This window comes from Bactrocera dorsalis, chromosome 5 (genome assembly GCF_023373825.1).
Source record: "Bactrocera dorsalis isolate Fly_Bdor chromosome 5, ASM2337382v1, whole genome shotgun sequence".
Classification (NCBI taxonomy): domain Eukaryota; kingdom Metazoa; phylum Arthropoda; class Insecta; order Diptera; family Tephritidae; genus Bactrocera; species Bactrocera dorsalis.
The window spans coordinates 63,354,211-63,372,109 of record NC_064307.1 but is presented as its reverse complement, the minus strand read 5'-3'; the positions used below and the strand labels follow the sequence as shown (position 1 = coordinate 63,372,109).

General features: G+C 36.4%; 1 protein-coding gene across 1 annotated transcript in view; it reads right to left on the bottom strand.

The window, feature by feature from the left end:
- Positions 1–5,057: 5,057 nt before the first annotated feature.
- The window catches only part of LOC105224044 (frizzled), a 204,220-nt gene continuing 191,378 nt past the window's right edge, over positions 5,058–17,899 (bottom strand). The window contains exon 5 of the mRNA XM_049457093.1: positions 5,058–7,588. Coding sequence (XP_049313050.1) covers positions 7,059–7,588 — 530 coding nt within the window. The 3' untranslated portion in view covers positions 5,058–7,058. The remainder of the gene's footprint in view (positions 7,589–17,899) is intronic.

Below are 17,899 nucleotides of genomic sequence, written 5' to 3'. Positions count from 1 at the left end.
ACTACTCTAAAATATATGGATACGACATGGCGTATGAGTAACTTATTAAACATTTTCAACTGAAATTGATGTAATAGCCGCGGGTTGGGAAATTTAATATATTAAACTGTTCTGAATACGTAATTGCAGAGAAAAACTTGGAAAAAATTAAAAATATTCTCTGACATAAGAAACTACTCTCCTACACTGAGAAAAATTGGCGAACAATCACAAAGCGTCAGATCAGCAGAGTCTTGCTGAGTTAAAAAAGAAAAAGCTATCGTTTTACTTTTATGAATTAATTATGACAGTGAAGTGGTCTTTTACATAAATATTTGTGGTAGTAAAATAACAAACAGTTAATAATGAAATGAAGTTTAAACCAAGATTATACGATTCCCATTTTATTCATCTAGTCTCTGGGAAAACTCTTTTTCGGAAATTTATTGCTCTAAAAAGAGCACAATATTGGTTATTATGAAGAAAAGCTGTTACATTTAATTTGTATTATTGTATACTGATTTCAATTCCTCTCTATACAATTTATGAGCTGCTTATACTTTCTTAAAAAAAATTTTGAGATGTTACTTGGTCTCCGACTTTATATAATATCTCTTCATATGTAGTGTAGCCCAATTAGACTACGCCCTTCAGCAGCTACTTGAATTCTCAGCAATGTTAAGTAGTAATATAAGCCTCTTACACTATAAAGTATCCCACTTCAGCTATCAGCAGCACACAAAAATAGTATTTCTCCCACAAAGATAAGCAAGACTTTTAGTATTGCTCATTTTATCTAAGCCAAGCAAATTACAAACAACAACAAACTATAAGGAGTAAAACTCATTAAATTTCTAGGTGCAAATTTTTATGAAACTACAAATTGTAGTTAAGTATAATTAAGCCCAGTAATATAGTCAGCTTAACGGGGTACAAAAAGGTCCTGCCACAAAATGCGCCATCAAAGCAGCATAAAACGACCGCAAGAGCAGCTAGCGCTATGCTCATAATCATATACATAATATATATGTATAAAGGCTGCGTAAAACACAAAATAGCCGTCTTCTACTTTATGGCCTTAATAATGGCTAAGCATAGCAAAAACAAGCACGAGCTGCAGAAGGTGCCGCAAAGACAGGCAGATAAATGTATATATCTGTACTTAAATATACCGACAATGACAGATATAACTATAAGAAACCTTTATGTGGGTTGTGCTGAGACGACAAGGCATGAATAGGTGTAGAACAGAAGTGTTGGACGTAAAAGTTGACGGAAAGAACAGGAATCAAATGCGTGGCATAGTAGTGAACACAGCAAACAGGAGAATAGTCGCTAAAGTTACTAAGCTTACACTCGGCATAAATCTCCAAGGGTGCTCGAAGCGTCCGGTGGCAGCTTTGACCGCTAATCTGTTAGCTCATTCGATTACTGTTGCTGCTGTCCAAGCTTTTGTGGTGCCTTTTACTTTAATGCATTGGTAGGAATACTCTAAGGCGTTACATACTATGTAGTCAGCGATGCCATCTTTTTCGTCGCCATCTGTATATTTAATTCCTCACATATAATGTTGTAAATCTGTGATTGTGCTATTACATTGCTTTAATCCATTAACTTTCAGTCTATCATTGTTGTTGCTGTTAATTCTCTGCTTATTCTGCTATGTATTGGAGTGTTCGCAACTCCCGTCTGCAAAGTATTATTTTATTTCGATGTGTAGGTATAAAAGTTTACTTCGTTTCGCAACTAATAAGTAGCGTTATATTGGATAAGTCACTTTAATATGGTTTAATATAGTTTAGCAAGCAAAAATACTTGAATCAGTTGAAGTAAATTAAATTCAGTTAATAATAGGATATTCAGCCTTGAAATCCTACGCAGAATCGCACTTGTCAACAGGTGCTACTTCGGAATGAATGAGTAGTAAAGTCCTCTCCCGACGAGCAAAGACCAAACTCTACAAGTCCCGAACAATGACATCAATGACTCACAATGTCAGTTTCGACTATGTCTCCTGGTTCACCGATGGTAATATTGCCGAGATGTTTCAACCTCAGTGTTGCAAAAGCTGGATAACGGACAGAAAGTGCTTGCCTGGTTGCAAATCACCAGCCTCCATCTGACTTTGTACTATATCCAGTAAGAACCCCTACGATTGCGGCAAGATGATCTTTGCTAGATGGAAGTAGTTCGCAATATCTCGTTTACTTTAGGTCAAAATGATCTTACAGTCCTACAGGAGCATGTCGTCAGCCAGCGATTGCTAAGGGCATGCAAGATTCGCGTCCGGTGTTCAAGATGTCAATGAAGATCTAAAACGTTCCCAATTTAATAGAAGAGGGGCAAGAATAGCCCTTCTGGCCATCTCGTCGTCTTTTTAGCTGCCATTCCGGTATGACCAGACACTCAAAGAAGTCGGATGATGAAGTAGCTTGATGTTATTTCTGGTGAAAACAGGAACTCAGCACTGGTGTTGCTAGTCTCCTTGAAAGAGAGTTGCACTTCATATCAACATCGAACGCCACCTTCTGTGTGAAAAACAATTACTGTAGTCCGATAGCTTGAAGCTAAAATTTATGAAGAATTCCATGCAGAAAACTTCTCCTCTAATCTTCTCTACTAGCTTCGACATATCCCCGAAAAAACCTCACTGCGCATCTTCTCCAACGATTTCTCTTCATTTCCATATTTCGCGGGAGTTATGTGACCCGAAAAGCCGGCATGAGTAGACTTTGCGAGGCAGTGATTAAAGTTTTTATAAATGCAGCTTAAGAAGGAGAGAACTTCGCCGTGTCTTTGTTCGCATCCCTTAATATGCCCAGCTTCCCCGAGCCTTGTAGCGGACTTCGCGGCAATGCACCTACCGACAATGTCCGCGAGTGCTATGTGTAAAATAGCTTTAAGTGTCATTGTTGGTGTAGTCAGCAGTGCATCAAAGATGAGATGAAATGATTCCATGAGAGCTTCTCTTTGGCAGCGTTCAACCTTCTTAGCAAAGGCAACACTTACCTGAGGGCTCTCCACCAGACGAATACGGTACCATTACATTATTGGCTTGACTACGGTTCCACAGAGCCAAACCACCACCTTTGATGAAAATCCGAACCTTTGGCGTACACCAAAAGTATAAAGCCATCGATGCCTTCCTTACTCACTTCACGATATTTGGCATCCATGGAAGCTTTGTATGAAGAATAAGCCTTAAAAAAATCGTAGTGCTTACAAACAGACATCAATATAAAATAAATATATAAAATAAAGGAATATGTAGATGCTTGAGGATCGATGATTAACATCCAGAGATCTTAGTGACTTCGTTGGAATATCGGAAAAATGAATGAAAACCATTTTGAAAGTTCAATTGAGCCTAAGAAAAGTGAAAGCACGATTGGTTCGAGCAGAAAATACCACGGCAAAGCAGGTCAAGAATCAAACCTGTTCACAGTTTGCTTCCATAATCAAGGTGTGGTGCACTCTGAATGCCTACCGACCGGCCAAACTACCAACAAGGAATACTATTGAAGTGTTTTGCGTCATTTGCGCGAAGCTATTCGCAAAAAGAGGACGGAATTATGGGTTGAGGACTCAGGGTTTTGCACCACGGTGCATAATAGAAGACATTAAAGGTAAATCGCTACTTGCTCATATAGTATACTATTTGAGGTATCCATAAACACATTGATACTGGATTCCCGTGAATACTTTTGTTGCCGCTGTTGGTGGATAAGTTATGAATCGAAGATTTTCATTATAAATTTGACGTGTGAGCTTATTGAAATCAATTATTGTTTGTAAGGTGGGAAAGGGGTCGCAATCGTTTGAAATTTATTGTAGAAGCCAAAATATTGGTCAAAAGATTTTATCTTTATTTTCACTAATTTTTTGTATAGTTGTTTGTTTAAAATGGAACTATGAAGTGAATTGAAGAGAAACATTTATTTTTATTATACAGACCACAATGGAAATGCTGATTTGCTGAAGGATATGATTCTTTTTCGCATTGTTGCTGAAGTCTTCTTGTATCTAACATGTCAGTGCGATATTTATCGCTCAAAGGTTATAAATATAAACACATTTTATTTTCAGTCTTTAACAATACAATTATTTTATTCATTCAATTTCATTTGCTTAACATTATATATGTATGTATGTATGTAAATCTATATGTATTATATAATACAATAAAGTTAGTTAAATGGTGTATAGAACAAACAAATATTAAATTTTTTTCTTATATGCAAAAATAGAAATATTGAAGAACTAAAATGCATATAAATGAAATTATGAAACCAGTTTCAAATACTTTTTAATATAAAGAAAAAAGACGGATGAGCAAATACTAATATTTTTATTTTAATTTTGAAGCACTTTTTAAACAGCAATTTTTAACTAAAATGTTGCATGACAAAATTGATTAATTTTTTATGATTGAAGAAAAAAAATTAACTTTCTTTCTCAAAAATAAGTATTTTTTGTCAAATTATAATATTTTAATTTGTTTTTTTTAATTCATTCAAAACCATTTTTGATCAAACTGTCTTAAAAAAGAATTTTTGATTTATTCATTCATTAATATAATAAAAAATTACATTTTTTTTACTTTTTTGTCAGACACATTTAATCAAAAATATCTCAAAAAATTTTTTGAATTCAGTCAAAGTCATATTTAATAAAAAATTAAAACAAAAATTTAAAATTTATTTTCTAGTATATAAACTTTTAAAGTATATAATTGAAGCCAAAAATTGCATGAATTCAATTAAATTACATAAATATTTATTTTTAAATTATTTGTATGCCAGTTCAATAATAATTTAAGAAATTCAGCTAACAAAAGTGCCTGTTGTTCAAAAAAGTGTTGATTTTCTTTATTGTAAAATTTAATATAATAAGATTTTTTACAAATATTTTGAGCGAGGAAAACTTAAAATTATGACTATAACGTCATTGCTGCAAAAATCAAGTGAATTTTACTTTTTATACAACAAATTATTTTTATTTTAAATTATTTAATTTTTTACAGGCTAATATATTATTATTTATTATTATTTTTTTTTAATTTTAAATATTTTTATTAATTATTTTGTGTTTTTATTTTGTCGCGCTTAAATTTTAACATGCAAGCTTATTTTTTAAAGAGAAAATTATTTTAAAATAATTCCCTTACATATTTTATTTTCAATATTCTGTACCAGCTTAATTCTAGTGTAACAAAACATTTCGTCTTAATTCTTAGTATGTTTATTTTTTTATTTTATTTTTAAATATTTAGCACATGGAGGACGTTTTTCTTATGGTTCTTTGCTTTAGTAGAAAGTCAGTTGTAGTTTTTTTTTGTATTTTGAAAATTTTTTACTTTATATTTTCGAGTTTTAGGTTTAATTTTGAAGAGAAGGCAGTTTGGAGAAATATAAAGATTGTTAACAAAACACATTTAGTTAATTGGAGGAAAATTATAACGAAATGTAATTAATCATTTTTGAAAAAAATCATTTTGTCAAATTATGACGTAATAAAAAACTATACCATAAAAAAATCGATATATTTTGCTAAAAATATAAACCGTTTAACATATTTAAAGCCCCAATAAGCAGAGTGAAAGGTTAGAGGCTGTGAAATCCATACTTTATTCAACAGTGATAAAACCGTTATAACAGCTATTGTGGTAAAGTTGTCGAAAATGCAGTAATAAATCTATACCAGGGCCGAAAATATGCGCTATTTAGCTCAACATATTGATTTCTCGAAATAGATTAAGGTGCTTTGAAACCGTTGCTTCAGCTATTTCGCTGTATACTTCGAGAAAATATCAGTAAAAGAGGCCATATGTCCGAAAATATATTGAATATACATATCTCTCTACAATGATCTCAAAATAGACGAACGTATTTCGTAAGCTCTTATTCCATATTAGAATAATACTTATACTTTTGGTTATCTGTCAAAAGGAGATATCTAAAATTGCTTTGAATCCCTTCAAAGAGCTTTTTGACTTTTATGAACTTGTGAAACACAGTATTTAAAGTTATTTCTTCAACAAGTTACATATATTACTAACTAGACTCTTAACCATTTCTGTCTTATCTGACAAGTGGAGTGCGCTTAAATCGCTCACGGTCGCTCAAAAGAGCATATTGCTTCTTACGTTACGCCATTTAGGCTCGTGATCGCATATAGGTCAAAATAGTATAGTAAAAAATAAATGTCTTACCAAAAAAGTATAAAGATCTTATATAATTTAAACTCTCTTCAATTTTCACTTGGCTATGTTGCCAATTTTCCAAATTTTTGTATATTTTGAACTTCTCAACTGCCTTCCCTCTTTATCTATCGAAAAATAAATTAACTGTCTACTTCTTTACAACTATGTTTAGGGCACATGTAAAGCTTTTACAACTACAAACTAAATATATCCGTTAAGTTTTTACACAATCAAATATTTAAAGTAAAATACATTATATTAATAATACGTACAATTGAAGCCCTTAGACCCAAAAACTTGACTTAAAAATTAATTTTGTTTATTTTTCATAATTGTTATAAAATTTGGAAATCGCTGAGCTTTTTAACACACCGTAATTTTTTAACATTTGCACTCAAAAGTTTCAGAAAAATGGCTAAAACACTCAATTATATTACAAACGCAAATAACTGTTGAAAAATAGCACACACCTACATAAATAACACTCAATACAAAAATTTCTCAAACACACACATACAAGCATAAGCAGCAGTATTACTTAATAATCTCATTTCTTAAGTAGTTTTAATTGTCATATAACCTAACATTTTGGCTTTCACTCAATTCATTTGAGTGCAAATAAGCTATTGAGCAGTTGGTATAAACAACAAGGCTTTATATATCTATATGTGTTAAGTAATTTTTAGGAGACTTGGGATACTACACTAACATTTTTACTGAAATATTTTACAAAATACACTCAAAAATAAAAAAAAGCTCAAAAAATAACTCAAACACATATTACACTCACTCACGCAACAACTGCAAAGAGAAACTTGCAAGCACACACACTCTTTTACATATCTTAATAATAATGTTGACGACACTAATAACTAAACTAGACATAAGCCTGAGCACGCGTACGCGGGTCCTTCCCCTGCAGCCGCTCGACGAAGTTACGCCAACTCACCATCGTCTTACCCGAATACAACCACACGCTCGACGTAACGCCCACCAACATTGAACACAAATATTTGGCCATATAAATCTGGAAGATGGGCCGCGATTCCAAACCATCCTGGCGCAACTGCGGACATGGTATGGAGAAGGGTTTGCAAATATCGCGATGCCATTGTATCATCCATTCGTCGAAGTTATAATACTCATAGAAGAGACAGCCAAGAAAACCTAGCGCCGGCAATATGAAGAGCCCTGAGAAGAAACCGATACGCATCATGAGACGCTCCAATTTATCCGTACGCTTGCCATCTGTCTTCATAACGGTACGTATGCGAAAGAGCGATACAAAGCCGGCGAGTAGAAAGAGTGCGCCGATGGAGAGATAAATACAGAGCGGTAGTATGAGGAAGACGCCAAGTGAGTGTGTATCCAGTTGACCGACGAAACAAACACCAGAGAGTATGTCGCCTGGAAAGAGAGTAAGAAGAAAGATGAGAAATTAAACATCGATTATGTTGAAACACTTAAGTATAAACGAAAACAATTAGCATTTGAGTATTGGAGAGCTTAGTTATGTCTAGGATATGCATTTCAGGTTATATCTCGTTTCACCCTTAGACGGAAGAGCCTCCATTATTTATCCTGCGGAACCTTACTTCCATTAGTTGAAAAGGATAGGTGTTTGTTTCCGAGATTTTATATAGCTTACTTTGAATAAAATATTGAAGACTGTTCCAATGTTAATTATTTCTGAAACGTTTCAACATTAGTTTCAGAATTAAGTAGTTAGGAAGAGTTCCTAACAGAACTAGTACTGTACTTTTCTTTCTACCAATTATCACTCGTAGTATAGTATTATTTCTTCAACAGCTTCTAAAAGAGACTAGTATCTTGAGGAATATTGGAGCTAGAATTTTGGAAACAGTAGTTACAATCTGTGGACATTTTTTGAAAGGATGGGTAGTCATGTACTATATATTCTAAGGCAACTAGAGCTCTATAGACTCGTGCAAGTTTTCATACAGGGTTTCTCAATGAAATATTATATTTCTTCGACACTTTAATATCGCTAGAAGATAATCACAATAGTGAAAGTAGGAATGTAGCAGAGTTTCTACATATTTCTAGCGGATCTATAAAATATATAGTATATATTTATACATAAGTACATATATACTGCTAAGTTCTCCGCATCTCTTGAACGACAACAGGAAATACAATGGAGGAAAAACTAGAAAAATTCAGAAAAAAATATGAGCGCAAAAACAACAACGTTGGCTACCCCAATGGGGCACAACAACAACATTTGACATTGTCAGGAATGCTTTGACGCCGTCAAGTTGGAAGCCACATATAGCATAGCGGGGTGGGGGAAAGCCATGCGCCAATGCGTGAATTGACTATATTTGTTTATTTAAGATTCCGCTATTGCTGCAGGCGATTTGTTGGCGACAGATAAAAGTTTTATTGCATCTATGGATTTTGTTTTTGTTCGCTGCGTATGCTTGTTTGCTTAAGAGGTGACAGCGTAGTATTTGATGGCGACAGCAGCAGTTGTTGATAGGCTAACCGAATGAGTGACAATCGAGCGTTGAATGACTGCACATTGGAAGCGATTTGATGACTTGACTTGCTGCATGCAATTGACAGTTTGAAGCGGCGATATTATGGTTATATACGACAAAAATGGTGTGACATTCACTAGTGAGATTAGATGACATTTTAGAAAAATTCAAACGCTTGAGGCTGCTGGAAATGTTATCAAAGAAGTGGTGGTATAGTGTCGGAGAAATGTTTCGAATGGAAGCACTTACTGTCTCCTATCGTAATCTCGTATTCCTTTCATGGTGTTAGCTGAGAAAATGAAGTGAAGTTTGGAAAAGATTAGAGAGGAAACATGTTATCTAGAGAGAAAAAGAGAGGCAGTTGAGGCTTTACGGATAGCTTTTGCGTTCTGAGTGAGAGAAAGAGAGCGACATTAATGCAAAGGAACTACTAGACATCTTTCGAGCTTACTGACTTTTGAATTGCCCGCTTCTTAGTAGCCTTAATTTAATCAAATACGCTTGTCGAGAAATTTATATCAAATATTTTCTAATAAAAAACACTTTCTGCCACATTGTAATATAGATCTTTAACTAAAAGTTGAGTATATGGAGGTAACAATGACAAAAAGATCTGGATATGAAAGTGGCGGACTTTGAGTTCCGCTAATATTTCGGCGTCCATAGTTGGACATAGAGTTAGGAAAAGTTGAGCTAACGCAAAAATAGTTTCCGAGCTCGGAAAGCATATCTGGTTGAAGGTTCGATAGCCTAGGTCTTTTAACTTTATCCTCTCGAAAACGGGATAGTCAAAAAGGTTGCCGTTGGGATGCTAACTATATAGATCTGTATAATTTGGCACGAAGTTAGTAAGATCCAGAAAAAAAGTCTGAGATATGACGAGCTGAGTCAATTTAACCCTATCGGTTGGTATTTTTGGTTCTTCTCCCTAACCAAAGAGACCGCCTGAAGAATATTCATCGTACCGATCTCTGTGTATGCTCGACACAATGTATAAAGTGTACCAGCGATTTTTAATAGTAAAAGCAATGAGTTTCGTAATATGGATGCAGGCAATGGATATACCGGACATCAACTCGAAGATAGACAAAGGACATGGGAACCTGAATTTTCATCTGAGCCAAATACTTAGTGGACTTGGGAGCTTTAGAAGCTACCTTTGCCGATTCCATAATGACATTAGTCCGAACAGTCCGACGTGTACAGAGTATAGAGGTGGCCGTCAGTTCGTACAACAGAGGAGTTTTAAATGTTCTGTCTCTTCAACGAGTCTAAGTCTTACAGCCGGTGGTTCCGTCGGAGAGTTTTGAGTTGGGATTAGGCTAGGTTTAGCGGATTACAGTTTCGCACTTCGGCTTTCGATGCTTTCGCCTACCATACATAAACAAGCTTTTTTAGTGTTTTAATTATTTTCAAAGAAAAAAAATTTCAAAACAAATTCAAGTTCTTAAAACTTTTCAGTTCAGTTTTGAGCTATTGAAAATGAAAATTGCCTTTAAATTTTTTACAGGAGAGACTCCTTTAATAAAAGTTTTAAAATAAAATTGAGCTCTTAAATATTATGCTTCTTACACTTCATTCTGTTTGCAACAAACACACATAGAAATATTTTGTTAATAACAACAACAACCATTGTCGAGCGCAAACGCCGCCGGTGCTGCTATTTACTCAATGTGTTAAAGCAAATATTGACTTTCACTCGAAATGGAGCACTTACATAGCATAGCATAGCATGCCAGCACATATAAGTCACAATCAGATTGCTGCAATCGCATGAAGCTTCACTTGCGCTATGAAATTTTACACATATGGTTATTGTTGTCATTGTAGAAATTTATATATTTGTATTTACCAACCAACAGAGACATAAATGTATTTAATTTTATGCATTATTTGCTGAATATAAAGTAATATTTATTTAGTTGATATCTTTCTGCTTGCACAGTAAACTCGAAACTATAAATATATACTCGAGCAAATTTACACTCGAGTCTATCTCTCTCTGTTGTACGTGTATATGAATACTACGACTGTATGCTTACTTGTGGCGCAAATAAATATTTACCTAACTGTCAACGTTATCAGTGAAGCACTCGATATCCAACACTTCAAATGTGACAATTCAACTGTCAAGCAAATAAATACGGGCGCAAGCCTAATGACACAAGCCAATTGGAATATATGTATGTATATCGGTAGGCACATATGAGTGTCGACATATAGACATATAAGTAATCTACGATAACATCGTCCAATACCAAATACAACAACAACCATGACAGTCCATACTTCAGAAGGAGTAGTCACATTTAACGCTTGTCAATTTTGACACGCAGCCGAAGAGTTGCACGCCACTCTGGTGGTGCATCAAATGCAATTGCCAGCTCTTTTGAGCGCTATAAGTGCTTGTTCTTGTCTCAAGCTCTGGCAGCCAATTATAGATGACGGCTTAACACTCGGTGGAAATATCGTTTACACTTTCGTACTATTATAAAATTATGGATTCCATCGTTAAATACTTTGAATTAGCTTAAAGTAAAATCAACTCAAACTCTAAAATGTCAGTTTGGTTGAGTCTCAAAAGTCTGATCTTTAAAATAGCATACATACAAATAATTGTACTCGTACTACTTATGGAATACCTATAAGTAGAGTACAAAAATTAAAAACTTCTCAAAGTTTGACTCCAACAAATCTGACCTTTCATTATCTTTAATCTTGAAAATCAGCTTTCTTACTATTTCCATCTTTGCTTTTCACCCAATATCTGATTTGGCTGAAACATCTTTCTTTCTAAAGCAACTTTCTCTAAAGCTAATTACTTCATCAGCGGCTTTCTCTGTCTTCTAAGGTTGCCACTAGTCCGCTGTAAATACCAGTATTTTGTCGCATTAATTGCCAAAAAATTTTCGGACTGTTAGTGCCACTTTAGAATGTTTAGCATAGCAGTTGGTATGCTGAAGCAATGACAAGTGGAATTTCGTTTTCTGTCAGTGGTCACTCAGGCGCATAACTGGTTGGCGTCTTCAAAGTCCGAAGCGCCGACAATTAAGCTGCTTAATCACCAGTTAAATACGAGTAGTTTGTTGTAAATAAGGCTTGTGCAAATCCATAAGTGGTGTCAGCAAAGATATTCGTCTTAGCAAAGAAATATACATATTTCGGAAAAAGTCCAACCTAAATGTTGTCAAATATTAATAAATACGATAGAGATAGAGGCATGCCTATGAATTTTTCCCACCAGCATACATTCGATATTGCATGAACACCTGGCCGTAAAAAAGGTTTGTTCTCGTTGGATCCCGCACAATTTGACAATCGCTCAAAAAAAGGCTCGTGTGGATTGGTGTAAAGATATGCTGAAAAAATACGATTGCGGTGCTTCAAAAGACGTTTATAAGATCGTCACAGGTGACGAATCATGGATCTACGCGTATGAGCCCGAAACAAAACAGCAATCGACCCTGTGAGTCTTCCAAGACGAGCCAAATCCAACGAAAGTTGTTCGTGGAAGAAGCACTTCGAAGCAAATGGTTGCCTGTTTCTTCGGCAAAACTGGTCATTTGCGACTGTTCCGCTTGAGCAACGTAGGACGGTCAATTCTGAGTAGTACACCACCATTTGTTTGCCTGAAGTCTTCGGAGAAATTCGAAAAACGAACAAGAGAAGACGAATCATTGTGCACCATGACAATGCGAGTTCTCACACATCGGCTCAAACTAGCGCCTTTTTGACCGGCCAAAACGTCGAATTGATGGGTCATCCGCCGTACAGCCCAGACTTGGTACCCAATGACTTCTTTTTATTCGCACACATCAAGAAAATAATGCGTGGTCAACGATTTTCGTCGCTAGAAGATGCTGTTAAAGCATTCAAAAACCATATTTTGGAGGTGTCTCAATCGGAGTGGAAAAAGTGCTTCGAAAATTGGTTTGAGCGCATGCAAAAGTGTATAAATCTTGATGGAGAATATTTTGAAAAACAATAAAACCATTTTCGTTGATAAATATGCCTATTTTCATTATTAGGCCAGAAATATATATAGCAGCCCTCGTATAGACTTGATGTAGCCCACAGGAAATAGTCTAACGGCGTCAAATCGCACGACCGAGGCGGCCAATTGACTGGGCCATTTCGTGAGATAACACGTTCACCAAACTGGATTTTGAATATATCGATTGTGACATTCGCTGTGTGGCTGGTGGTGCCGTTCTGTTGGAATCACATATTGTCCAAGTCCAAATCATCCAATTCGGGCCAAAAATATTCGGTTATCATTGAGCGGTACTGATTCCCATTCATAGTAACGTGCCGGCCTTGATTTTTACGGAAGAAGTATAGCCCAATTACGCCAGCCAATAAAGTGCACCAAACAGTATTTTTTTCGGAATGCAATGGTGACCCAAGGAGTACATGTGAATTGCAATAACTCATGTTTCGCTTACTGCTGAAGCCATTCAGCCAGAAATGAGTATCATCGCTGAAGATGATTTTTCTTAATTATTTTCAAGTTGTATCAGCTCAATTCATGAACATACAAGATTCTGGTGGTCAAGGGAATTCAGTTCTTGCGTTAATTTACACTTGTAAGGATGGAGGTCAAGATCTTTTCGCAAAATTCGCCACAACAACGTCACAGAGATGACCAACGCTTGAGAACGACGTGTGAGAGACTGATTTAGGTCTTTCCTCCAACGGCAACAATATTCTTGACACTACAGACACTTATTTGTCTCACTGACACGGGAACATTTTGGACTGTGTCTGTGGATTAAAATTTTTCCACTTCACGCTCAATTGTTGATCTTATAGGACGATTATGATGACTATAAATCGAATGAGCAGGAAAAATTATGACGTCTTTTGGTTCACTTTCTCCATTGAAAAACCCATTATATCACCCCTTGAGTATTTGTTTAATGTTATCTGTATCGAAAAGGTTAAATAAACAGTGCTTGAAATCCGTCGTAGTGATATCAGACAGATTCCAGAGGACCTTACCATCTATTATGGGTCAACTCGGTACATTTTGGTTAATGTTTTGAGTATGAAGTATGTCAATGCTAGACTCGCACCAAAAGATATGGAATTTTTTGCAAAAAACGACGTTGAGGAGAGGCTACCTACATTCATCAAATGACCAGTACTGACCACGAAAAGTGGAACTCCAAATTTCGCACTGATAGTCAACCTAGCTGAGGCTTATAGCAAGTGTATGGAACTTTGGATTAAGCATTGACGTTATTGTATTGGCTTAGGGGCCTACTTTTGTTTTCAAGTATGTGAAAATGTAATTTTTCTCTTAGTCCGTATGATCGCACTTCCGATTTTTGGAACAAAGAAATACATAAAACTGACTGAGATCAAATTAAGTATTAGTAAGTATGTATGACCAAAGTGTATATGTTTCTTATGAATCTTATGTAGATCCGATTTTACACCTCATTAGATCAGAAATATAGTATTAGAGGTATTCAGCTGTTGTGCTGTCTGTGCTTTACTACAATCACTCAAGTCAATTCTAAATACTATCTAGAACAAATACACAGAAACCACACATTCTAATCAAGTTTCCTCCTTTAATGGATTTCACACTCCGCTTGAATATCAAATCTACATTGTTTTCTTCGTTGTTTTGTAATAAACCCCGTAATGCCAGCTTGTTCACTGTATCTTTTAACGATCGCGCAAAATAAACTCGGAAAGCGATACTAAAAACCGAAATGTATTCTTTGAAATACTTAAATGGCGAAATAAAATTTTACAATACAAGTAGATACTAACAGCAAGCGGTGTTGTAAAGTGACAGTGCTGGCAAAAAGTGTAATGCAAAAATTGTGGATATTAAAAACGACTTGTTGTACTCTTTAAGACAAGGAAATAAAGTGTCTTTGGCTTACGATCTCGACATGAATGCAAAAATATTACGAAACCGAGAGTTTTATGCGCGATCTTTTATGGCATTTTCACATAACTTTTATTACTGATAATTGCCGCACTACAAGCGCTTATGTGGGTAGCCACTTAACGGCTTTATGGTGGCGGCACTAAAGTTGTACTTGTTATATATTTTATTATATTTTAATTTTTGGTAAATTTTTTTTTATGAAATGAGGAACGTGCATTTTTAATTCGTTTGCTGAAATTCATGTGAAACTGAGAGAAGTAATAAATGCGCGCAGCAGTTTCACAGCCGCTGGAGTGTGTCTTGGCGAAGAGACACGAAATCTCTGGGGAGACTGACAGCGAACTAATGACTGCTCACAAAATCAGCAGAAAACTAAAAATACGCCGCCAGCAGAGAATACTACAATAAAAACAAAGAAAAAAATAGAAACAAAACTTCAACTTTAGCTAAGCTATGCATTGATACCCTTTACAGGTGGAACTTTATCTTAATTTTTAACGGTAAGTTTAAGTTGCATATATACAAGTACGCTATAGTGATCCAATTTGAACAATTCGGAGCCTGAGATAATAATCTATGCCAAATCTTGTGAAGATACCTTGTCATATAAAAAAGATTTCATACAAGGACTTGACTTGGATTGGTCAGTTTGTATGACAGCTATAAGCTATAGTTGTTCGATCTGAACAAAGTGTTCGGAATTTATAGCAATGCTTCGGATAATACTCCCTGTCAAGTTTCATGAAGATATCTTGTCATATAAAAAAGTTTTCTATACAAGGACTTGAGTTGGATTGGTCAGTTTGTTTGACAGCTATAAGCTATAGTTGTTTCGGCGGGTCTTGTTGAAAAAAAAACGTCAGCAAAATTTCAGTTCGATATCTCAAAAACTGAGAGACTAGTATTAACAGACGGTCGAATGCAAAAAAGCAGACGGACTTGACTGAATTGACTCAGCTCGTCACGCTGATCCTTTATATACACTATATATATCTACTTTATAGGGTCTTCGACGCTTCCTATTAGATGTTACACAAACCACAAGCTCCAAGTACCCTGTTGAAGGTATAAAAAACCCAACACTGCCATCACCATTACAAGTTGCGCTTAAAGATCGCGCCATCACATGACATTAAAGTACTCATAGTTCATAGCACGGCTGCTACTGGCCACCATACGGGCACACAATAGCAACTGTCTTGATTTATAAATAAATTTCTAAGTATGTCTGTAAGTATGGAGTCTCATCCGAGTGGCAACATCTCACAGCGGCGACTCAATCGATTCGCATGCAACACAATGCTATCGATTGCCATGAAGTAGTAGCAGTAAAAGAAGCAGACGAAGTTGTGGAAGAAGACATTTGAGATTTCCATTGTGCTGCAATGAAGAATGCGTCAATGTATAAATGACAAAAACAACAAAGCGTATGTTATAAGATATGCAATAAAACCGGTATAGTGCGCATACAATGGTGCTCCATACATGCAACTAATAAATAGGAATAGCGTCCCAGTGGTATTGAGACTAAGCTAGAATTTTATAAAGTCAACGCGAGGAATTGGTAGAGGCTTGCGGTGCAAAGCGGTGAAGGCTTGCGAAAGTATTTCAAGCAAATGTGTTGAAAAATAATTTTAAAAAATATTTCATGTTAGTTGCTAAGTGATTTCTTCTGTCGTTCAGAACAGTTGCACGAAGGGAAGAGTGGCGAACATAGTGACTGGCTCACGGTTATGGGCTGGCGCGAGTTAGTAAAATATTTTGACTAACTGGGGTCTGCAGCCAGATTAGGTTAGCTTAAGATGTCGATCCGAACTGGGAACTCAGTTGGACACAACGCCGGCGGTTGTGGTACCTAAAACTCCCATATAATACATCATAAGATCCTTAGAAATCGAGAAAGCACTTTGAGCCAATCAGAAATTTGTAGAGACCGCCAGTTTCGGAGTGCAGGAAGGTAACTGCCGAAATGTGTCAACCTGAGTCTTCCAATAAGAACCCCTACGACAGGCACGTCTGCTTCAAAAACACTACTGTGATCCGGTAGCCTAATGCTAAGACTGATGGTCTGGTGGTCAGAAAATGTCCACTCCAAACTTTCCTCTCAGCTTAGACGAAGTATCTCCTCTCGCCACGCAAAGAAACACCCCCAATGAAAAGAATAAAACAGTTTCGGATGAGAGAACCCCTTTTGATGACGACCATTGCAAACCCGTTAAGGATTACGATTTAAGGGCATGCACCTTTTAATTGTCCGGTCTCTTAATTGAAAAGGTGCCGCTTTTCTTCTGGTTGATGTGAGAATCAAAGCCGACATCACCGCCGTCCAAGAAGTACGATGGACGGGACAAGAAGTGAGATGAGTAAATCCTTGTGACTTTTACTACAGTCAACATATAAACGAGCATAAGTTCGGTGTGGGACTTGTGGTGGGTGAAAGACTCCGTCGCCGAGTCCTGGCATTCACCCGTTTCAACATATGGGTCTGGCCCACGCCCGATAGAAGAAAAGGATGACGTGTCCAAAGTTGTCTTAAATGAGCGCTTGGAGCGCAACTATGAGAGCTGCCCCCAGCATTAACACCAACAGCAACGTCAGTCTCAAAGTCCAACGCAAGAAAAAACTCTTGCCAACGGGTGCTACTTCAGACTGAGTAGGCAATTGATAAGTAAAGACCTCTTTCGACGAACAAAGATCAAACTTGTAGAGACAAGTCACTTATCATCTCCGCCTTGCTATAGGGTGCAAAGGCATGGACGATGACAACATCTGATGACTCGACGTTACGAGTTTTCAAGAGAAAGGTTCGGCGGCAGACTTATGGTCCTTTGGGTATTGGCAACGGCGAATACCGCAGGCGATGGAACGATGAGCGGTACGAGTTATACGACGACATTGACACAGTTCAGCGAATTAAGAGATAGCGGCCACACTGGGTAGGTCATGTCGTCCGAATGGATGAAAAGACTCCAGCTCTGAGAGTATCCGATGCAGTATCCGCCGGAGGAAGCAAAGAAAGAGGAAGACCGTTGGAAAGACCAGGTGGAGAAAGATCTGGCTACACTTGGAATCACCGATTGACGCCAAACAACAAAAAGGAGGAACGACTGGTGCGCTGTTGTAAACTCGGCTATAACCGAGTAGGCGTTATCTACGCCAATTAAGAACAAGAAAAAGGTATAATCTAGAGAAGCTTAATGTTTTTTGGTATTCTATTAAAGTAAAAATTATAAAAATACTGATCCGAAGTACAATTTTATTATTCCGCATCCAATTAATCATGCGCTTCTCTTTTCTGCCAGATCA